Source organism: Eptatretus burgeri, chromosome 17 (genome assembly GCF_056783735.1).
Source record: "Eptatretus burgeri isolate ZD-2024b chromosome 17, Ebu_testis_v1, whole genome shotgun sequence".
Taxonomy (NCBI): domain Eukaryota; kingdom Metazoa; phylum Chordata; class Myxini; order Myxiniformes; family Myxinidae; genus Eptatretus; species Eptatretus burgeri.
Window position 1 is genome coordinate 30672706 of NC_140977.1, and position 23755 is coordinate 30696460.

General features: G+C 35.8%; 1 protein-coding gene across 3 annotated transcripts in view; it reads left to right on the plus strand.

Annotated features, from left to right (window-relative positions):
- Window positions 1-23755, plus strand: part of LOC147009676 (solute carrier organic anion transporter family member 1C1-like) — an 85941-nt gene that overhangs the window by 31680 nt on the left and 30506 nt on the right. For all 3 annotated transcript variants that reach the window (XM_085863039.1, XM_085863037.1, XM_085863040.1), the window contains exons 6-7: window positions 16571-16669; window positions 22774-23007. In XM_085863039.1, the coding sequence (XP_085719165.1) occupies window positions 16571-16669; window positions 22774-23007 (333 nt within the window). The remainder of the gene's footprint in view (window positions 1-16570; window positions 16670-22773; window positions 23008-23755) is intronic.

The following is a 23755-nucleotide window of genomic DNA, read 5'->3' on the forward strand; positions in this document are numbered from 1 at the left end:
CCACATTTTTTTAGGTTTTCTCTTGCTTTTATTGAATATCTGTTGGAAAGCTAACATAAGAGTATTACTTGTTTTGTTTTTCAAAGGGACAACCCACGCATATCTACTCCTCAAATCAATAACGGTGAAAGCATACTTGTACCCCTAATCATAATTGAGTTGAATTAAATCAACGGACCAGTATAATCACCTTCCTTGGAATAAACCTTCCTTCGATGAAACTTTGTGATTATTGGTTTATGTAATTCATCAGATAATTGCTCTTCAATCTTAATGACATCATTTGAGCCTATAAGTTTTTACGCCTCAGCCCGAATTGGGCTGAAAAAGGGGTATTGTCGTCATAGGCGTTGTCCGGGCGTCAGTCCGTCCGGGCGTCCGTCTATCCGTCCTTCTGTCAACTTTTCGTTTCCATCGATTTCGAGGAGAACACCTTGTGCGATTAAATCCATTTTTTCAGGGTGTGTTGGAGTTGAGTAGAGGAAGGTTCCTTTTGCAAATGGGCGCGCTGCGATTTTCAATGTGGCCTCTATGGCAGCCATCTTGAAATTGGTTTCCGTCGATTTCGAGAATGCCTTGTCCGATTAAACCCGTTTTTGCAGTGTGTGTTGCGGCTGGTTAGAGAAAAGTTCCTTTCGATAATTATGAGTGCAATGCGATATCCAATATGGCGGCTAGAGCAGCCATCTTGAATTTGGTTTCCGGACAATAACTTGAGAACGGCTCCACAAATTGATTTTATTCTGGCGAGGTATAATGAGGTTGAGTAGAGGAAGGTTCCATTCCAAAGTAGGCATGCTGCGATTTTCACTGTGGCCGCCATGGCAGCCATCTTGAAATTGGTTTCCGTCAATTTCGAGGAGAACGCCTTGTCCGATTAAATCCATTTTTGCTGGGTGTGTTGGGGTTGAGTAGAGGAAGGTTTCTTTCGAAAATGGGCGTGCTACGATTTTCAATATAGCCACCATCTTGAAATTGGTTTGCGTCAAGGGGCTGAGGGGTTACGCCCGCTTTGCGGTGCTATTTTTTGAATTTCCAAGCCCGTTTCAATTTAGCACTGATCATCTTCTTCACGATGAACCTATCAACTTTTTCTCTCAATGTTGGATTTTGAAGCAGAGGCAAATTATACAACATTTTTCTATCAGCTTCATGTTTTTCTTCCAATGTCGTGCGATTCCCATAATCAATATCATGCTTCATGCACACTTCATCAACCCTATTGATAGGTTTGCTCCACGGTTTAGCATTGTCAGCCTCATCTAATCTTTTATTCAAGTTTGTTCCTGGACCACAGGAAGAATACGCTGGTAGATATAATTCCCCTGTATTCCAGTTGTTGTAAATTTACTTCCTGATAAAAACTTTTGTACATCTCCCCCTCATTTGTGTTTGGTGAATTCACTCTTTTTTGAGCCACACACCGAACATGTACCTTTTTGTATCACCCTATTGTTTTTACTTTTAACATACGAGATATTTTTACTCTTGGTTTTCTTTTTACATTTTAGACAATAACTCATTTATTTATGTGAAAAATTCCTACAGAGTGTGAAAACCTTTTTAGTTTCCAACATGCACATTTGAATCTTAATTTTTAAAACATAAAGAATCCTTAGAAAGGTCTTCACTCTCTCCTCCATTTATTTAAGAAAAAAAATGTAAAACTTTAATCAAAGTCAATTGCACCAACATCATCAATAATATAATCTTTTCCTTCTTTCTCTTCTTTATCTCCACTTTCTTGTTGAAATCTTCTCCCTGAAACCGATATTAATAGTCTTGATGCAGATATTTCGAATAGACTTGCCAATTCTTTGTTTTCCTTCTCGGTGCATTGAGATTGATTTATTTTCTGTAATACCTTCGATCTTTTTATAATCTCAATAGTTTCCATATTTTTATATTTATTTATTCTCTCTTTCCTCCCTCTCCCTCTCCTCCTTCTCTCTCTTCTCCCTCTCTTCTTTCTCTTTTTTTTCTCTGTTTCTTCAACTCCTTCCTCATCCCTTACCAACCATGAACCACTTTCACCCCATAGAATATCATACATATATTCATCTGGATTCTGCGATACTCTTGAATCCACAATTATTTTTCTCATAATAGGAAAACAATAAGATTTGTTGATGATTTCTCACAGAGTTTTATATTTCATCACCTTTAGAAGTTCATTTTTATTTAATATTTTAATCAGATCTCTATTTGTGGGTTTTTAAACATCAGTATAAGGCCAGTTCTTAATTGAAAAATGTCCGTGTGTATGTTCCAATTCATAGGGAATGTAAAATCGAACACCCTTTTCTTGTAGGTATCCTTGAATGCAAAAATTTTAATTTTTTTGAAGCCTTCTTGCTGTCATTTATGTATCAGAAATATATGACAGATTAATATGATGACATGTAATACCACCCCATCTTCCTGTTGTTAAATCAGTTTGTATTCCTCGACTATGTATAATTATCCAATTTCCTTCCTTCTTTGTCATATAAACTATTGCTTCACCATCATATAATTTCCTATTCCCGAAATCGTGTATTTGTTGTTGACTAATTGTGCTTCCACATATCTCCTGATTCTTACCAAGAGGATAATATTCTTCTTTACAAGACTGATAAAAATCGTGTAGGTCTTTTAGGTTGAATGAAAAAGACCAATTATATCCTAAATCACACGTTTATACCTCCATTTCGCTATTCTCATGTTTACTATTCTTCCTTCTTTATAAAATTCAATACTAAGCAGATCATTGAATTTAATAAGAAAAGGTGTATGGTTTGTTGAACCAGGTGTTGTGGTTGTAAATTGTACTCCTTTAACAAAACGTGCCGTTTTATTGAAGGATATATATTGTGATAAATCACTTAATCTCATCAAGTCATTCGCGTCAGTTGGGCTTGGATAATTTATTAATTTATAAGCATTTTTCATATTAATATTTTTTGCTGTACTATATTTCTGTCGTTCAGCCTGTGCCTTTGTGTAATAATTTGATAAATCAATATCCAGTTCTTGGGATACTCCAAGGATAGAACCATCTTTTCCAACATGTCATTTATATTCGATTCAAAATAATGTCATTAAAAAATTTATTTTTGTTGAGTTGAAATAAAACATATAGACATAATTGACTACAACAATTGGAATTTAATTCTTGGACTTGAAATGTTTGATAAATATCATTCTGTAAGAAATTTATTACTTCAACAGGTGGTGGAATACCATAACTATCAAAATAATATTTGTCTTGACTATTAAAAATACAAACCCAATGAGAACCGTTCCCATTATTATCTTCTAAGTTCATAATAATATTCTTTGTATGTTGAGACACATTTGTTAATTAATCTCTCATGCAAATAACCACATTATGAATTTTTAATTTCTTACAATATTTGATAAGTTCTCATTTTGATGTTATATTCTTTCCAAATTCTTTAAACCACTCAACAATGCTCATTTATTTATTAGAAAGATATAATCCATTACCACGTTTTAGTTAATTTTACACCTGCTTGTGCGATAGAAGAAAGCATATGTCCAACTAACAATCTCGCTTTATCAGGCAGACTTTCAAGTTTTTCAGAAAAATCTACAATTACGCCACTTCCACTAATTTGTTTCTCCAACTCTTTCTGATGTCTTTCCAATTCTTTTTGAGCCTGGATTTGAGCCCTCCTTTTGTTGGCAGTTTTCACCACTGCTGAAACACATATAAACTTATCATAATATCATAACCCGTGAATGCTCTAGCCGCACTTATACCAGCAAATAAAGGAATTAGAAATGTGATAAATCCTCCACTCGTCTCTCTTATTGAATATTTCTTCAACATCGGTTTTGACATTTTAATTTTAAGTGAGCCAGTATCGTTCAAGTTTTTCACCTGTTCTCTTGTGAGCAAAACATCAATTCTTACTGCTCCTTTTCTCTGAATTGCATTAACGTTAATCATACAAGGCTTTTGATTTTGAATACAAGATGATAGTTTATGAAGATTGATTTGATTAACATATACCCCAGTTTGCACTTTACTACTCATTTATTTCTCAAAAACATTATATGAGACGAATCATAACACCATTATCTGTATTAATCTGTAATTTTGTTTCTTCCAAAAGCAAACAATATGTATCAACTTCTTCATTCTCTTCTCTTTCAATGTATAGGGAAGTATCCACTCGATTAGACTTTATCGTTTCCTTTTGAGCACTCAGGTCAATCACATAGATGGTATCCAGATTTTTTACACCTGCTGTCATGTCTGTCATATCCAAAATGCTGTCATATCCAAAATGGGTTCTTTATTTCCATTGCTTTCACACACCTTTTAGTGAGACTTGTATGCTTCAGCTTAATCATTTTTTCCCAATTAATTTCCAATCTATCTCGTGGATAAAATGTTCCATCAAGAGAAACGCGAAGTTGTTTCACCTTGGCATTATCACTCAATGCATTATTCTTATCAGTAGCAGTATCACCATCTGTTTTTTTTTTTAATGAGCCACAGATATCGCAGCTTTCCTTCCAGAACACCCAAATTCCACGTGTAAGTGGTTTGGTTCAGTTTAACGTGTTGGCATCTTCTTTTAAGTTATGATACATTGAGTGGTTTCTTTGAGTTAATTCTTCCATTAAACATCTCTTCTGTTTTAAGATTAGGAGTATATTCACTAATATACCAACTAATTTCATCAATTAGAAATTTATTCTGATCAGCAAAAGCATTAGCCACACCAAAAAGCAATCTATTTTCATTATCATTCCTTTCTAGTTGAAATCTAATTTTAAGACCATACAGAACTTTATCATGATCACAAAATCCAAATATACCTTTAAGAGGAACTGCCACAGTGAAATTATTACCTGCTTTTGTATCATTATTATACATTCCTTTTCTTTGACTATTTCCAAGGTCTGTGTTTGTTCCCTTTGCCATATCAGGAATAAAACCTTCGACAGCTCCCTTTCCCATTCTGTCACAAAATGAATATAGTGTAAATTTCATCATTTCAGATGTAGCAGAGTCAACAGATCTCTCTGCTACATCTGAAATGATGAAATTTACACTATATTCATTTTGTGACAGAATCAACCGCTTCAACTTCTTGTGTTCCAATGTACAAACGAACACTATCAAACATTTTCCAGAAGAAATCATTTACGAGTGTAGCGTTTGTGTTAGTCGCAGCCTTAGTGAATGGAAATTTACACAACAAGAAACTTTTGGCTGGATTCAAATAAGTTTGCTGATTATTTATTTCAAAACTTTTTTGCTCCATTTGCATTCCAGTCTGTTCCAGTTATTGCATTTACTTTGAAGTAGTCTTCTTTGTTAGTAGAGCTTGAGATGACAATGGTATCATCCAAATCATAAATACTATCAATTACTTCCATACTTGTATTTATTTAGGAAAAAAGATGTTAAAACTTTTGAAACCCTGATCCAAGTATTTGAATTATTTCCTGTCGTTCTTGGGGAAACAACTGAGTTTTGCCTTTCTTAATTTCTTTTATTGCTTACAATTTATGAGATTCCTTTTGGGCATCTTTTATACTCTTTATAGCACCTTCTACATTTCCCACAGCAGAAGTAGTTGAACCAATTAGGTCTTTCTGTTTAAGAATAGTTGAACCTATACCTATTAGAGTATCAATTATACCATCTCCTTTTTTTCTAAATTGATGTCCTACAGCCCTTTGTATCTTAGGTTTATAGTATCCTCAACCAAGATACATACCTTCACCCTTGAAGTATGGGGAAAGGAACATCCCATCCCCTGTAATTATTTTATATTTTCCCAACTCGTGTTTCCTCACAATAGCCATCGTATTTATATATTGGTAAACTTCACGTCGGTGAATTCTGATGGATATAATTTCTCCATTAAAAGAAATCATGCAATTATCTTGGTCGGTTATCCTAAAATTTATTCTGTATATGGCGTTTCCTGACACAGGAAGATAAACCAGATTTTTGGGTTGCTTATTGAATTTATAACCAATTGGGGTTGAGTATGCGCTGAATGAAAATATTGTATTTGTTCTTATTCCATCATTATAAGTGCCCTCAGTCAAATCACAGTGAAGTAATACCGAATTTATTCCTGAGGATATTTGAATGACATTATCACTGTAAAATGTCCCATTAGGTTCAATCTTTTTTGAGGAGAAACCCAATAACTCTCGAAATGAATTATCAATTGTGAAATCAACCTTGAAGTTATTTTAAAGTTTAATCGATGATTTTGAAGGATGTTTTTGAATACATATAACAATATTTTTTGGTTAATCACCCTGTTCTTTCATAAGGCGAGCAATTTCGGAAGATATTTGAGTAATCTCACATGCTCCGGGTGAAACTGTTATCGTTTTGTATCTACTTCCCGGATTATAACGAAACTTGTCATTTTTCTCGGTGATATTAAACAAGGTATTATAAGTTTCCATTGACAATAAAGATGCCTCATATTATTTTGTTGCATCAATTTGCAGTGGGTATGGAAATGAAGATGTGTGGTCACTTGTTGTGAAATGAAAACTAAGGATTGTGCTTCTCATCTTATTTAATTTGGGATAAAATGTCTTCGTATTGACATTTATTAATTATTTTCATGTTCATCAACTGGTCTAAAATGGCTGATGCTTCAGAAAAACAATTCTTATTTCCAGCCTTCTCACGACCTAACAGCAATAACAGTCTATTAACTAATTGTGATGGGTCATTTGGAAGAAAACTAACACCTGAACCAAGGCGACTTAAAGCCTGCATAATCTGTTTCTCCTTTTCATTCTTCCTACTTTTACCAGATAGACTAACCCTAAAATTAAGAGATTCCAGCAGATAAATATATACTCTATCATCCTTATTTTTCATATCCAATGGTTTATCAAAATACTTTGATTCATCCCTCACAGTTGAACCTTGTTTTCCATCTTTTGTTAGAAGAAACATTAATCTTGGAGTTAGTTTAACACGGGGTTGAGCAGAACTCAAGAACCTTAATTCATCATTAAATATCAATCCCTTTTCTTGAACTAGATGAAATATTGCTGGTTGTTCTGTTGGAATGAGTCCTGCTTTGGTTTTTGAATCCGCTGAATATTCATTGTTTTGAAGAGCCTTCACAATATAATCAGGGGGTTGATTAATCTCTGCCAGTTGTTGAAATAATCCATCATCATATTCTAATTCTCTGACAGGCTCTAATTCTTCCTCCATCATTTGACTGAAATCTTTTAACATTTGAAGCTTTTTAGGAGTATATTCTGTTGTGGGAACTGTGGAAGCATCAATAATTTTTTCTTGGGAAGTTTTTAAAAGTGGTTTAAAAAAATTATCTTGTTTTCTTTCAAATGCTTCTTCACCCGTTAGTTTCTGCCTGCGTTTCTTCTTTATGTCTTCCTGTTGTTTTACAACTTTTGAAACCAACTCTTGATGCTCCTTAAATCTTCTTGCTCTTTCTTTCGCATCCATTTATTTATTGGAAAATAGCCTTCACTGAATTATAAAGGTCAACCGTGAAATTTTCCTTTTCTTCATCATTAAAGTAGACTGGCATAACCCGCGCTCTGCGCGACATGTTGGGGTGGGTGTGTTTGAGAAAGGAACTGATGCAGAGTATCAGTAGTAATTTTACTTGCATGCAGTCAGTGGAATACGATTTCACTGTTTCAGAACCATTTTATTTACTTTTTTTTGTACCATGCACCTCAAATGGTCTTTGAGATAATGTAAGCCGAATATCACGTTACTCGAGCGCAGAACAAAGTCGAAGATAGCGCGACACGAAACCACAAACTCGGAAATAATATATAAGATGTGTTCAAATAAATCCTTTTCTTTAAATATTTCATGAAATTCTTTATTAACATTAATACGAGTTGCAATTTCTTCTTCACTAATACTTGTATCTCTGCTTTTCATACGTTTGCGTTGAGTTTCTTCATCGACATCAAAACTGAATGATAAAATCTTAACCCAATTACCACTCAGATGTTTAATAATTTGTCTCATTCCTTCTGGATTAGTTTCTAATATCCCAAGACCACCAGATTTTAGTTTCTTTAACTCACTCTTACAATGTGAATATTTTTTTTTGTACCACGAGAAACCTCCTCAAATAGTTGTCCTTCATTCCTCATTCGCATAGGTTCCTCGACTGAAATATAGTAATAATCTTCACCTTATACTTCTCCAGGTCTTATTGCTCAAGTTGTTGATACAATACGAACTACATGTTGCTTTTTCAGCAAATTTACAATATTCTCATTTGTATTATTCAAGAACCTTAGTTTGTGATAATTTTTTCCAGAAGCAGATTTACCCACAAGATTTATAATAATAGTTGTCATTTATATATGTAATTGTTTCTAAAATAAAAAATATATCCCTTAATATCTCATCTTGTTTCACAACAATATATTTTATTTTTCAGTTGTGTGCTTCATATAATCTCCAAATTCCTTTTGACTACATAATGCAGAACAATTGTCCCTCCAGAATTTGTTTATATCTATTGAATTTAACTTGAATAAAATAAAAGTATTAGCATTGTTTCTTATTGAGCGATGAGGGAGCTGAAAGTATGATTGACTAAGATAAATACAATTCCAAGAAGAATGTCTCACTCTTGTGTGGTAGCTATCCATTACCGTTTGGTTTCTCTCATTAACACAATCATCAAAGATAATGAGGTTCTTCTTTGATTTATCCAAATGTTGGGGAGAAGGTATATCATCCGTATTATCACTAGGAATACAAGTTATTGGATTTGATTTATTTTTTATATCTCTGTGTATCACAAAATAGTTGTATTATATCTTCAATGTTGTTATCATTTCGTTTGTTTTGAAGTTGATATAAACCGATTATATCTTCTTTTTGAAGACCAGCATTAAAACCTTGTGAGATTAGTTGATACTCAGGTTGAAAACTTGACTTTGTGAAAATTATTAAATTATCATAATCAAAAAAGTTGGGAGTAAGGAGCATCTTTAAAAGTAAGCAGGTATTTCCACACCCGCTTGAACCAAATATGAGACATCTTAATGAATTTGAATATTTTCATAGTTGTTAAATTTTATCTTATTTTCCCAAATTGGTAAAAAAATCATTCATTTATATATTTAGAAAACAGGTTATTTAATTTTTTATTGGCTTTTTGGAAACTCTATGTTTCATCCGAAGTTCAGGTTTAATTTCAAGATAATCCATTATTTTATTTATACAATATCTTGTGTTGGTATTTCCCGGAAAATGACAATCGTTAATAATATAAATCATCAATCCACAAAACATGGTCGTCATTTGTTCAGTCTCTTCTCTTGTAGGAAAAGGTGTATTATCACCCTCATACTTTACATTCATTTCTCAAATCAATCTTGTAAAGTAATTCATTTTTGGTGTAAATTTCAAAGAAATATATTCCTTTTTTATAGTTTTTATTATCATTAATTAGAAGATAATCACAGAACATACATTGTTTATAGGCTTTTGACTCTGTGTTTAATCCCCGTCTTTCACATGCAGGACAATTCTCAAATTTGGCATGTGGAGAATCAGGAAATTTAAGACGCTCAAATATAGTAAACTATTCATATTTATAAAGTAAAACTTTACTTCAAATAAAATTCATCTTTGGTATCATCTTCGGTACTTTCATTGGTGCTTTCACAATCATCTATAAAACTACTTTCATAACTATCGTTTGAACACAAACTCTCAGTATCATAACTGTTGTTTGAACACAAACTCTCGGTATCATAACTGTCATCACTCTCATAATCTTCAAAATCTTCAGTTGAATAATGCCTCATATTTAATTAGTAGAAAAAAACATTACCGTCTATATCTATATACTTTTTTTCATCAACAGATTCAACTACTACATTTTTTATATTAAAGGTAATTTTAAAATGGTCCTTTACTGCTTTTGAACAAAATGTCATTTTACCTGATATATTAACATCCTTTATTTTTTCAGGATTTACATCTTTAGGGTTGTTTAAGAAAATACAGATTTATCCTTGCATATTATAGATGGTCTTATCTTTTCTTTCAAAAGCTTCATCCATAAGGTTTTTCTTTGATACTTTTTCTTGTTTCATTGCTTTTTCTCATTTTGAATATATTGCCAGAAGGAGAGGAGAAACTTTTGTGAGAACTACTTTAATTGATGTTCTTCCAGATATAGTAAAAACCCTTCCACTGAAGGAAATTGAAGAACTCATATTATTCACCATAAACGTTTTTATCCAATACTTGTTATATTTATCTTTATTCAATTTTACATCTTCAACATATTTCTCAGTATCTTTTACAAATGAAGAGATTGATTGAAACTTGTCTTCTGTGTCTTGATACATTGTATTTATTAAGTGAAAAAAGTTGGAGGATAAAATGGTTTTAAGCACAGATTCACCTATAAATGAAACCGAATTTTCATCAAGAAAATTATATTTTTAGCAAAGTTTTGTTATATAAATATGGTGAATACAACATACAGCAATGTTTGTAATCATGAATGTAAATGTTGTAAAAAAAAAAACACCTTCAAACCAACAAACACACATTCAATCTTTTCAGACAAATATCTCCACTTGACCAAGAAACAAAACATTGTGTGGGATGTGATAATGATATTCTTAATTTTTTAAAATAATAAACACCTTCAATCATGCAAGCACAAGAACAATGAAGATAGGGAAGGTGCCACTAAATTCTCCATTGAAAACACTGATGAGGCATTTAAAGGACATACAAAAATAAGATTGTTTCGCTTTCAAGACCCTGGACGATCTTCAATCATGGAAGCTGTTGATATGTTAAACAAAGTATTGAAACTATAATTAAAAACACATTAAGTGAAATGAAAACTTTTAAGTTTTATATGGGAGTAAAATTGAATATGGTAAGAGAAGGTGATGAAAATACTCCCAAAATGAGGACAAACCCTTACTTTATCTCATCATTTCAAGATTTTGTAAGATGTGATGTTTACGATGAACTCCAGAGACAAGAACAAGATGTTGATAACACTGTAGTAGGTAGTGGATTTGCTATTACAAAAATAATCTTTTTAGATATACACATCTTAAAATCAGATCCTCGTCAAGTTTCTTCTTGTATTGATTTACCAAAAGAGATAAAACTTAAGAAAGCGGTTGTTAATATTCAAAACAAAGAAAATAAATGTTTTCTCTGGTCTGTTCTTGCTCACTTACATCCTCCACAATGGAAACCTGAAAGGGTTGACATTATAAGAAATACGAGAATACATTAAATGTTAAAGATTTAATGTTTCCAATGTCATTGAGAGATATTCCTCAATTTAAGAAAATGCATAATCTATCTGTTAATGTATATCGATTGACGGATACAAACAAAGTTCAGATAATAAAAATTCCCAACAACTATAAAAATGATGAAACGCACATTGACCTTTCGACTTTACTTCAGAGGAAAAATCACATTATGCTTTCATCAAAAATTTATCAAGATTAACTAAATCACAACTTGTTGTTATTGTTCGTCTTTCGGCTGCTCCCGTTAGGGGTCGCCACAGCGGATCATCCGTTATGATCCGCATACTGATTTGGCAGAGGTTTTAAGCCGGATGCCCTTCCTGACACAACCCTGGTCGCCTCTTACGACACAGGGATATGGATTGGGTTTCGCCATGATTCCAGGCTGCCCTACACCCTCTCATAGCGCGGCCCAGTGCAGAGCACCCATCCTCAAGCGATCCTCCAACCCAAGCCTCCGAGTAGCCGGATTACAGGCGCATAACTAAATCACAACTATACAAGAGAAAATGTAAAACGTATCCTTGTAAGAGATGTCTCAACTCCTTTCACACAAAAGAACGATTAAATCAACATTCGAAATATTGAAGTAATCATAATTCAACCGTAATCAATTTGCCAAAAGCAGGTTCAAACATATCATTCAAAGATTTTAACAAATCTATAAAACATCCGTTTGTGATATATGCTGATTTTGAAAGTATCCTTGAAAAGATATATACTGTTTCTGCAAATCCAAATAAATCATGCACAAATATATATCAAAAACATACTCCTTGTAGTTTCTGTTATTATATCAAATCATCTGTTGGTGATGAGTACAACAAGTTAGAACTTTATAGAGGAGAAGATTCCTCAGAGGAGTTTGTAAGACGATTGGAAAAAGACTGTACAAGACTAAGAGAAATAATAGTTAAAACCTATAAACCAATGTCATTAACAAAGGGAGAGAAAAAGGAATTTAGGAAGAACAGTACCTGTCATATTTGTGAGTAGAAAATTGAGGGAGAGCTCAAATTTCGGGATCATTGTCATCTTACTGGAAAATATAGAGGTCCAGCTCATTCCCGTTGTAATCTTGATTACAAGCCCCCAAACTTTATTCCTGTCTTTCTTCACAACAACGCTCACGATGACACACTTCTATTTCTCAATGAACTTTCAAAGACATCTGGTGATATTTTTACCATTCCTAACACAGATCAAAAATACATCTCATTCACAAAAACAATTCATACAACCCCCATAACCCATATCAGATTTCTTGACACATACAAGTTTATGGCAAGTCCATTAATTATCTAACTTCGCATCAAATATTAAAAACTTATCAAATCTTAAATCACATTTCTCAAATCAAGAAGAGATTGATCTCTTATCACAAAAGGGAATATATCCGTATGACTACATGGATTCATTTGAGAAGTTTAAAGAAACACAACTTCCTTCAAGGGAAAGTTTCTATAGCAAGTTGAATAAAACTCATATTTCTGATAGAGATTATACACAAGCTAAAAAGGTTGGGGAGAAGTTTAATATAAAGAATCTTGGAGAATATCATGATTTGTATCTTAAAACTAATGTATTGTTATTAGCTGATGTGTTTGGAACTTTTAGAACTGTCTGTCATAATAAAAATTCTCATGGATTAGACCCCGCTCACTATTACACAGCCCCGGGTTTGGCTTGTAGTACTATGTTAAAAAAATGACAAAACAAAATTTGGAATCAATCAGTGATATAGATATGCTTTTAATGATAGAGAAGGCTAAAAGAGGAGGAATATCTCAAATATGTTCCAAGAGATATGCTAAAGCAAATAACAAATATCTTCCTGATTATAATAAGAATGAGGACAACTCTTACCTGATGCATTATGATGCTAACAATTTGTATGGGTGGGCTCTGTCTCAATGTTTACCTTAGGGAAAACTTAAATGGGTTAAAGAAAAATATTATGAAAAAGTTTTACAAGACATTGTTGTCTCCTCTCAAAAAGAATTGGATGAAGCTGAAGTTGGATATTATTTTGAGGTTGATTTAAAATATCCAGAAGAACTTCCTCACAAACATAAAGACCTACCTTATGCTCCTGATAAAGAAAGTCCAAGACAAGCCGGTGGGTGACATGGGTGGTCGCTAGATTAAGGCGAATTTGAAATATGTAGATAAGAGAACACATCAGATGGCATTTTTGCCGTTCGTTGTTCCATATAGGAACATGACGAGCAACTGTCCATTCATCATTTGTGTTCGATTTCCGAACGTTACGTTAGGGAATCGCAACGCGAACGTTGGGGTGAAAGCATATAGTAATATAATTGCATACTAGTCATACAGTTTTTGACAGATCGGGCTGAAATTTTTTGACAAAGAGGTTGATTATAGTGCGCATAAAACCGCAGAAGCCGAATTTTGATTTTCGAAAAAAATAAAATAAATATTTTCGGATTTTTTTCAAAAATTTCAAAGTCCCATTGCTAGGCAACGGTGGCGTCAATAGCAACGGTGCTCAAAAGCGTACAACTAGATCCTGGTATGAACCTACCAGTCAAGTTTCATCAAAATCGCTTGACATCTCTGGCCTCCAGAGCTGCCCATTACATACAAACAAACAGACAGACATACCGACAGACGGAAAACCTGAGACTAAGGGTAGTCTAGCGACCACCCAACAGACATACAGACAGATGGAAAGCCTGAGACAAAGGGTAGTCTCACGACCATCCAACAGACATACAGACAGACAGAAAACCTGAGACTAAGGGTAGTCGAGCGACCACCCAAAAAGAATGGTTAAGTGATTACCAACAGTCATTCAATATAAAAGGTAAATCTACAGAAAAACTACTTATTACATTAAATGATAAAGAAAGTTATGTTTTGCATCAAAGGAACTTGAGACGTTATTTATCTGCTGGGTTGAGAGTGAGGAAAATTCATAGGAATTTGAAATTTAAACAAAGTCATTGGTTAAAGAAGTATATTGATTTTAATACAAAAAGGAGAACAGAAGCAAAAACAGATTTTGAGAAGGACTTTTATAAATTAATGAATAATGCTGTATTTGGAAAGACTATGGAAAATGTTAGGAATCGACAAAACATAAGACTTGCTACATCTTGGAAACAGGCTTCAAATTTAATTAATAGACCAAGTTTTGAGTGAGCGGAGGTGTTTTCAGAGAACTTTTGTGCTATTCATTTGAAAACAGAGAGTACTGAGATGAAAAACCTATTTATATGGGAACATCAATTCTTGACTTGTCAAAGTCGTTAATGTATGACTATTACTGTAATAATCTAAAATCAAAGTATAAGGATAATGTGTCTGTTATATATGGATACAGATAGTTTTATATTAGAAATTAAGACAAGTGATGTGTCTGAGGATATGATTGATAATATTGATATACAGTATATGATACAAGTAATTATAAGTCAGGTGATGTGTTGTTTTCATCAAAGAATAAAAAGGTTATTGGTAAGTTTAAAGATGAATTGGGTGGGAAGATCATGAGTGAATTTATCGGATTGAGATCAAAGTCTTATGCTTTTACGTATATTGATAATAATAACATTGAAAGGTGTGATAAGAAACTAAAGGGAATAAAGAAAAATATAATCAAGAAAGAATAAACTTTAAACATTATTACAACTGTTTAACCTGAAAGAAGGAAGAGTACAGAAAAATGAATACAATAAGAAGTTATAAACATCAATTATATACAGAAGAGATAAATAAGAAAGCATTAGGAGTTTTTGATGATAAAATATATATATATATATATATTTTAGAGAACCCTTGTGGTTATAAGTGTAAGTGTTAAAATATTGGGTTGGGGATTTTAACGGGCTACCGCCGTCTTTTTATATTTATATAAAAATTTATAAATGATTTATAAATGATATATACTGATTTATACTGATTTATAAATGATAGAACCAAGCAATAACCAAACCAAAGAGTGGAGATGTAATCAGCTTTGGTATTTAAATGGGAAACATAAAGAATGTGAGAAATATCAAATAAGTCTTATTGAAGAAATAACCGCAGTAAAAGTAGATAAAACAAATAAACGAATAAATTTATTACAAATAATTTGGAGGATGTAAAGAAAGAAAAATCCTTGAATGGACTGAAAACTTTGATGGTTATCAATTGAACAATGGAAAAACAATTTACTACAATCTCAAAATGATATGTGGCTCAGGAGGTGGTCAAACAAGAGCATTGAGAGAAGTTTATCATTTCATTTCTGCTCAACAAAAACACTTAAACCAAGAACGAAGTTCCAAAGTAATCTTTGTGAATACACTCGATGGTGATGAATGTAATAGGAAAATTAAGTTATTACCTAAAGTAGAACATGGGTAAATATTCATTGGATCACTCTTTGAATGGAATGAAAAATATGAAAGGAAAAAAGTGCTTTCATCAGTAAGTCTCAATTTTACATTTTCTCAATGGGGCAGAGATCGGTCTCCTATTTTGGGCTTTTGGGGCTTGAATCAGTCTCGATTTAATATTAGCTTGTATAAGAGGGGGAGAAAATTAGTCTCCTGTTTTGGGCTTTTGGGCCTTGAATCAGAGAGTTTTTCCCATTCATTTGTATGGGAGGGGAGGAAATCAATCTCCTGTTTTGGGTTTTTGGGGGGTTGATTCAGATAGTTTTTCTCTTTTTCCCCATTCATTGAATGGCTGCCTTGGAAACCCCATTAATCATCTACTGGGGATGCCCTACAATAACCTGCACGCGAGGGGTGGCTTCAACCTTTTAGTGATGATGTCATAAAATTACAATTTTCACTCAGCACTGCTGATTATCTCAACACCTTTCACCACTAATGTGCTGTTATGCATTTGCTTTAATCCCCCAAACAACATGAGTTAACGTTACAAACCTCACATTGTACCGCTCATCTTTCCATGAGACTCTGCAGGTGCATACCGCCTCCTGTCCATCACCGTCTTCACCATTCTCGGCACATTGACCTCAAAACAAGACATCTTATGTGAAATATTCACAGAAAATATTCCTCTCGTTATATACGTGCATTGAAACCAGGTACTTGCGCATGAGATACCTTTAGGACTTCCTGTTTGCAGGTGCTCCTACGCTTCCTTTGACTGATCACATCTAATAAGACTTTTCACCATTATTATTTGTAATAGGGTTATTATATCCTACAATCGACAAATTGTTGATGTTGTTTTCTGTTTATACTTGCACGTAACCATTTTATCATCTATTTTTGCTCAGGTTATGTTTTCACCATCTCCATCATTGGACCAATCTTCGGTTTCCTCTTGGGTTCCTTGACAACCAAACTCTTTGTAGACATCGGATTTGTACCACAGAGTAAGTCTTCAATTTAATTGATGCACATATACCATCTGTATGCATATGCGTACACGGATGTGTTTGCGTATGTATGCGCATGCTCGTATTGCAATCTCGCAACAGTATCCCCGAACAGTATTGTTAGTGCCTGGGGTATGAGGTTCGCCATGAGGGGAAGCACCCGAGCTCCTCCCAAACACCCAGTCTGGCTTGGTGAGTTGATAATCAATCACAAACGCTGATTCCTACTGCCAAGCCTGGCAGGGTGTCACCACTTCGCATGGTTACCTTACCTTTGGACGGCCATTCCAAGTGAGTTTCGTGCCCTCAACGCACACCCGGATTACTGCTGAGCAATACAGTGAGTATGCGCTGCCTAATAAGAGCAAATCACATTGGGTAGAACTTCTTGATGAACACTACATGTGGACTATGCTGGTAATGAAGGAAAGGATGCAACGAACTGGGTACATTTATAATACAGGCAATTTATTATTGAAAGGGTGAGCTGTTAGGTATGTGGCACAATAAGCAAGGGATTTAGTACAAAAGAAAATACGTGTCGCAGGGAAAGCAAGGATTGTTGTGGTGCTGCAAAAGGATTGCAATTATTTACAAACACAAGAGGCACAGTGCAGAGTTACCTCAATCCTAAAACTTCTACAATCCTAATTATTCTAATAAAATGGGCACCATCACAATCATTCCCCGAGGAAATTAGAAAATCCAGAGAGAGTGAGAGAAGGTTTGAGGCATTGGTGACCTCTTTTTACCAGGCGCGGTTGACGGACCAACGCAAACCTAGTCGCCCAGGAGGAGGAAGGGGGGAGGAAAACTGAGGGTGTCTATGGTGCATGGTTGGGGGAGGTGTGGTGATGTGCAGAGAGGAAGGTGTAAAGATGTGGATCAAGGTGGTTTCGAAATAAAGCAAAGAACATTTGAGAATATAGTTCTAAAATGAAGTGTAAAGAGATCTGTTCGTATGCCGTTTAATACTGCGCCCAATCTGGCATCTGGCTCCTCCGCTTGGTTGTGGACTCCATTCTGCTCGCTCTGCAAAGCTCTGTTGTCCTCTGACCGGTCACCACCAGAACACCAAGAACCAGAACCGACTGACTGACTCGCTTTCTGTGTGAAATCTGGCGTTTTATAATCCCTTGGCAGGGTTTAAGTCTGGTGAAGTCTGAGGTGTAACTTCTGCTGGATAATGGCACGCGATAATGGCACCAGTGTTTATATCTCAGTGTCAGGGTGCTTTAACTCTCGACTCTGGATGGAAAAAATGTAAGCTGACTTACCCAGGAAGTCAATATGTTTCCAGTATGTAGGTCATGCCATGTACGCATTCAGTCAGATTGACTGAGCAGAATTATCAAATTTAATGCCAGGGCTAGATTAAAACCAGTACATAAACTTAGCACGTGTACACTTATCCAAAGGAGATTTACCACCAATCAAGGGGGAGGGGGCCTACTGGTGGTGTAAAGTCAAGCACGATGTGATTGAATGCCACTTATTTCCTCAATAAATCAAGCAGCAGGGTACACTGAAAGCAAAGTATGCAACAAGATCCTGAAGGCACTCAATCGTAGTGACGGAATTAATTAACTTACAAATCGACACATAGCAGGCCACAATGAATCCAACGGATGGCCAACAGATGCACACCCCGGGGAGGGGAGGGCAACAAAATAAAAGAATAAAATTGCAAGTGATCAAAGGAAAACAAGAGATAAGATAGGGAAAGGATTTTAGGCCTTTTCAGATGGAACCCCTGACGACTCTGTCAGAGCAGCAGGGCAAAAGGCAGGGAGAAATGGCTCAGGACGCGTCCTGTTGCCAAGCATCTCCGAAACATCAACACGGTCTGTCTCAAGTGCTTCTCACTCACCCTCACTCGTCCTTTCTCTATCAAAGGCAATGCAGCTCCAAATGACGTAGTTCGGTCTTCAACAATGCAACTCCTCTATAAGGTCTTGCCTGTACCTCAGTATGATGCTCCTGGCCAAAAATGGCAGCTTCCTCTTTTCCGCTGTCTCTGGCCACCACCGGTTCTGAGTTAAAATGCCTTCCCTTCTTCTCCACTGTCTCTGGTGCGACTGGCTGTGAGATAACCACCGAGGGACGAAGTGGTGGAGTCACGCCACTGACGATGTTTTTCACATACAACAACCATGAGAAATTCCGTGAGAAGAGAGTGGTTGGTAATTGAGGAACCTCAAGCAAAATAAAAATAAAAGACAAGAACATGCTGTTCTGGCACTTAGGAAAAGTTTTTACATTTATTTGAAGAAATTAAGATACAACTAAACTGGCATTTATTACATGAAACCCCTTGAACCTCACTTAAATCATTATTGCTTCCTAAGCTGTTGGCACGTTCATGAGACGATGATTTTGAGGTTCAAGAGTGCTTTGGCTGTCTTAAAGCATTCCTTATCCTGTCTTTCCTCTTTATTCACACATTCAATTCCACATATTGGGCCAAATATCATCCTCTTAGGTGTTGAGAAGTGAGTGATGATGGAGAATTTGTCTGGCAAAGATGACGACGAGGGTCCGCCATCGGTCGTTAATCAAGCTAAGAAGAGGGGCAGGCCTCGGAGGGAGAGTAGCAGTGAGTCGGACTTGTCCAAAGTAGTTTAGACCCTCACTAACCTCGAAAAGCACCATGGCAAACTCATAGTGAGAATTTCGGCCTCTGGTGGCTCTAAATCTTTGAGTTTGAACAAACCAATCAAAATGACAACATTGATTAAAAAAATAATTTGGAGACGTATGCAATGCCAAGAACCTTCTATCGGGTGACCTACTTATCGAATGTAAATCGATTGCACAACAGGAAACAGTTTTGAGAGCCTCTCATTTCGGCGGTGTTCGAATCTCATGTCAGATTGCTAGGTCTTCGAGGGAAAGCTGAGAAGTCATTTACAGAATTGCTTTCTCTGTTCAAATTGATGACATTAAGAGCCATTTAGCTGATGTGGGAGTTGTTGACAGCCAGATTCTCACCACTGTTAGGAATGGGGCCGACACCACACCGGTGGTTTTGACCTTTGGCAATCTTGCCTTCCCTCCCAAAGTGTTTCTGAGTTATCAGGCCTTCACTGTATGTGAATAGATCCTTTCCCCCTTAAGATGTTTCAAGTGCCAAAAATTTGGGCAGAGTACTTCAGCCTATCGGGGAAAACAATGCTGCAACAAATGTTATGGAAACCATGACTGCGGAAGCTGCACCAGTGCTAAACAAACTGAAGGGAAGCTGTGCTACGTTGAGGTTGTTCTCAAGGTTCCCAAAACTAAGACCCCAATAAATACAAAGTCAACATTAAGACCAAAACATATAGCCAGGTCAAAATATTGATAAAATCGGTGGGAGTTCAGATTGATATGAAAGATCAAGAATGTCAAACCGAGAGTGCAATCGCTGATGTAGATATGAAGATTACCAGGTGTGGGGTTCCTCAGTTTTATTGTGCAGCCCAAGCAAAAAGGAGATCGGACAAAAGAAATATATTTCCTCTTCAGCCATTAAACACCTGGGTTGAGAGGGCATTTCTTCCATCCACATCGATAAAATATTCATTCATTCAGGGAATAAAATCAGAGGGACGGACAGACTCTAAACAGTCTTAACACTCCTCCGTGGAATAATGATAGTTATCCAATGGAATGCAAAAAATGTAGCTGTCCATGGGTCTAAAATTATTAAGTTTATCAGTCATCTTCTAACCAAACCACATCTAATCTGCATACAAGACACCTCGCTAAATAGTCACAACCAATTTAAGATATATATATATATATATATATATATATATATATATATATATATATATATATATATATATATATATATATATATATATATATATATATATATATAATTTTTTAAGAAGAAAAAGAAAGCGCTTCCAACCAAAAGTAAAAAAAACTAGATCGACTCGGCTAATTGTAGAAAAAAATCAAGAGCAGAACCGGTCTCAGGCAACGTTTCGCCGGCTTCACAGCCGGCTTCATCAAGCACAACAGACTTATTTATTGTCCGGTTTTTATTTCGATACGACCACTCATTTCCAGTCACGTGCTCGTGAGAGAGATCAAATGGAGGAGTGCTTATGTTTTTTTTGCAAAAGCAAAAACAAATGTCAAATCACATCATTGAAGGGGTGCTGTGCTCTTTTGTGTTTTTACTTACACGTTATCTGATGGTGTATGTGTGTGGGTGAGCACGTGTGTGTGCTTGTGGTTGTTTTTGTGTTTCCGGAGCATGAACACGGCTGGTTTCGTGTCTGGGTTGGGCATAATGAGGTGTTGGTTGTGCGAGTGTTGAGGTTCTCGTTGGGTGTTGTGCACATGTGGATGTGGTGCTTGGGATTGGGTGTTTGTTGTTCACCTTATCCAGCCGTTTGCACCATCCAGTTTTCGCCATTTGCATCAGAGGTGTGTATTGTGTGGGTATGTCCACCATCTCCATAGTTAGACCACCCTCCCGGCTTTTCATGTGCCATGCTTCCAAAATCAACCTGTGTCGTTTGTTAGATGTCGAGGACACGGGTTCCATCAAAGTCAAATTTATGGCCAGATTGCTGGCAATGACGTGCAATGGCTGACTGGGTCACCTTTCCAAGCCTAATTGCTCTATCATGTTCATCGAGCGATTGTTTCAAATTTCTTCCAGTTTTACCAAAGGATAAGAGAGGTTAGAATCCAAGATGATGAGATGATGGTATCTTTCCATGTGGTTTCCCTTTTCACCAACAGCTGTTGAGGCACTCGGGTGGAGTTTGAAGCAACAAAGGGCTTACCTTGTGTAGCTTTTCATGAGAGCTGATTGGTTATTTCCTTTAATTATGGGTGAGCTGTGATTGGGTCTTGTTATTCACAGATATATGTATATATATATATATATATATATATATATATATATATATATATATATATATATATATATATATATATATATATATATATATATATATATATATATATATATATATATATATATATATATATATACAGGTCGTGGACAAATAAATGGAAACACCTGGGTAAATGAGGTACACCAAGGTATATTGAAAGGAATGGCTTCCACACAGTTGTGACCCATGTGTTGTGACCCATTAATTAACCCACACAGTTGTGACCCATTAATTAACACCATGTGTTAATTAATCAAATAACATCCCTGCATATTTAGGGTCATGTGTAAAAATGCTGCACAGGCCTGGTTGCCTAAATTATGGCCAGCATGGCTGTAAGAGGATATCTCAGTGACTTTGGAAGAGGGATGATTGTTGGGGCACGTTTGGCAGGAGTTTCAGTGACAGACATCTCAACTTGCTGATGATTTATGAGCAATGGTGTCTAAAGTGGTCAGCATGGAGCTCCAAGGGAAAGACATCATCATCAAAGGGCAACAGTGGGTGGAAGCCATTGTTTCAAATTTCCTACAGCTACTTAATGGTACTGAGTGGTCATCTTCACCCCATGTTGCAGCATTTCTTTCCTGCCAGAAGGGGTGTCTTCCAGGATGACAATTCCCCCATCCACAGAGCACATCTGGTCACCCAATGGTTTGATGAGCATGACACTCAGGTTATCCATATGTCATGGCCTTCTCAGTCACCAGATATGAACCCAATCGAGCATTTATGGGATATTCTGGAAAGACCCTTGAGACAGCGTTTTCCACCTCCATCAAATAGGTGTGAGTTGATTGACTTTCTCGTGGTGGAAGAATGGTGCCACATCCATCCTGCAGAATTACAGACGCTAGTAGACGTGATGCTATGGTGCATACAGGCCATGCTGGCCGTACGTAGTGGTCCAACGCCCTATTAAGTGACTTTACGTTGGTGTTTCCACTTTTTTGTCCACTACCTATAATATATACATATGCGAGTGTTTATCTTCACCCTCCTTTCTCAGCCTGCATTAGCCTGAACTTCTCCCACCATAAAAATCAAGATATAGACAGCTCCTAACACCAAACAATGAATGTAGTATTGGCAAGCAGTTGATATACAAGTAGAAAATTGCAAACCTATGATGACTGCGTTTTTGCAATGTTCTCTTCTCGAACACCCCCATTTTATTGTGTTTTTACTCCCTTTTGCCAGATGATGTGACCATTACACCAAAAGATAACCGTTGGGTTGGTGCCTGGTGGTTGGGTTTCTTGATTACTGGCGTCACCTCTCTCCTACTTGCTCTTCCCTTCTGGTTCTTCCCACGCTCCATCTCAAGCGAGGTTGAAGAATCCACAAAGATGGATGATCACGTGGAGTTCAACGGGAAGAATGTTGAAGACAAAGCTGAACCAATGAGCCAAAACCTTTCTGACATTGCCAAAGGTTCATAGTGCTGCTCTCTGCTCCTTGTATAAATTGTTATTTTTGCTCCGTGTGTTGACTCTCATGAATAAGTGTTCATCTTTTCATGTGCATGGTTATTTCATTCATTGATGTAAATGCCATACGAGGGCTTTTTCATTGTATATTTTTATCTTCTGAATTCATAATAATATTATTTGTGTTTTTCCCTATGTTTCTCTTTGAACCTTTCTGTATGATATTTCATACTATTTTCTTCTATTCTATCTCCACTCCCCTCTTTTTGATATTGTAAACGTATTTGTGGTTCAAAAACCATTGTTTCAGGAAGGTATTTTAACTGTTTATTTTGCTTTGGGGAACAATTTTTTATGGCACTATCTGGGTGTACTTACACATTGTAAGCAATAACCGACCATGCTTCCCCATTGTCTCTGATCGCTCACCTGCATTTTTTTCATTTTTTTTTCATTTATTTATATTTTCATTTACGGATGTTTTCTGATGGTTTTGTGATTTTTTTTTCCCAGTGTATCGGCTTCGATGTCCATCAGCAAGCAAAATTTCAGCTTTCCACGTCACCAGGAAGGTTCCGATCTTTTGTATCAGTCAGTGAGTCGGTCAGTCAGTTGTTAGAATGAGCTTTATGTCGTAGATGTGGGACAAAGTCCTCCACAACATGTCATTTACCATATGTTGTGTCATGGAAAATTGGACATGTGTGTAACCACGACAAGGCTGTGTCTTTGGTAAAGGTATGGGAGTGCAG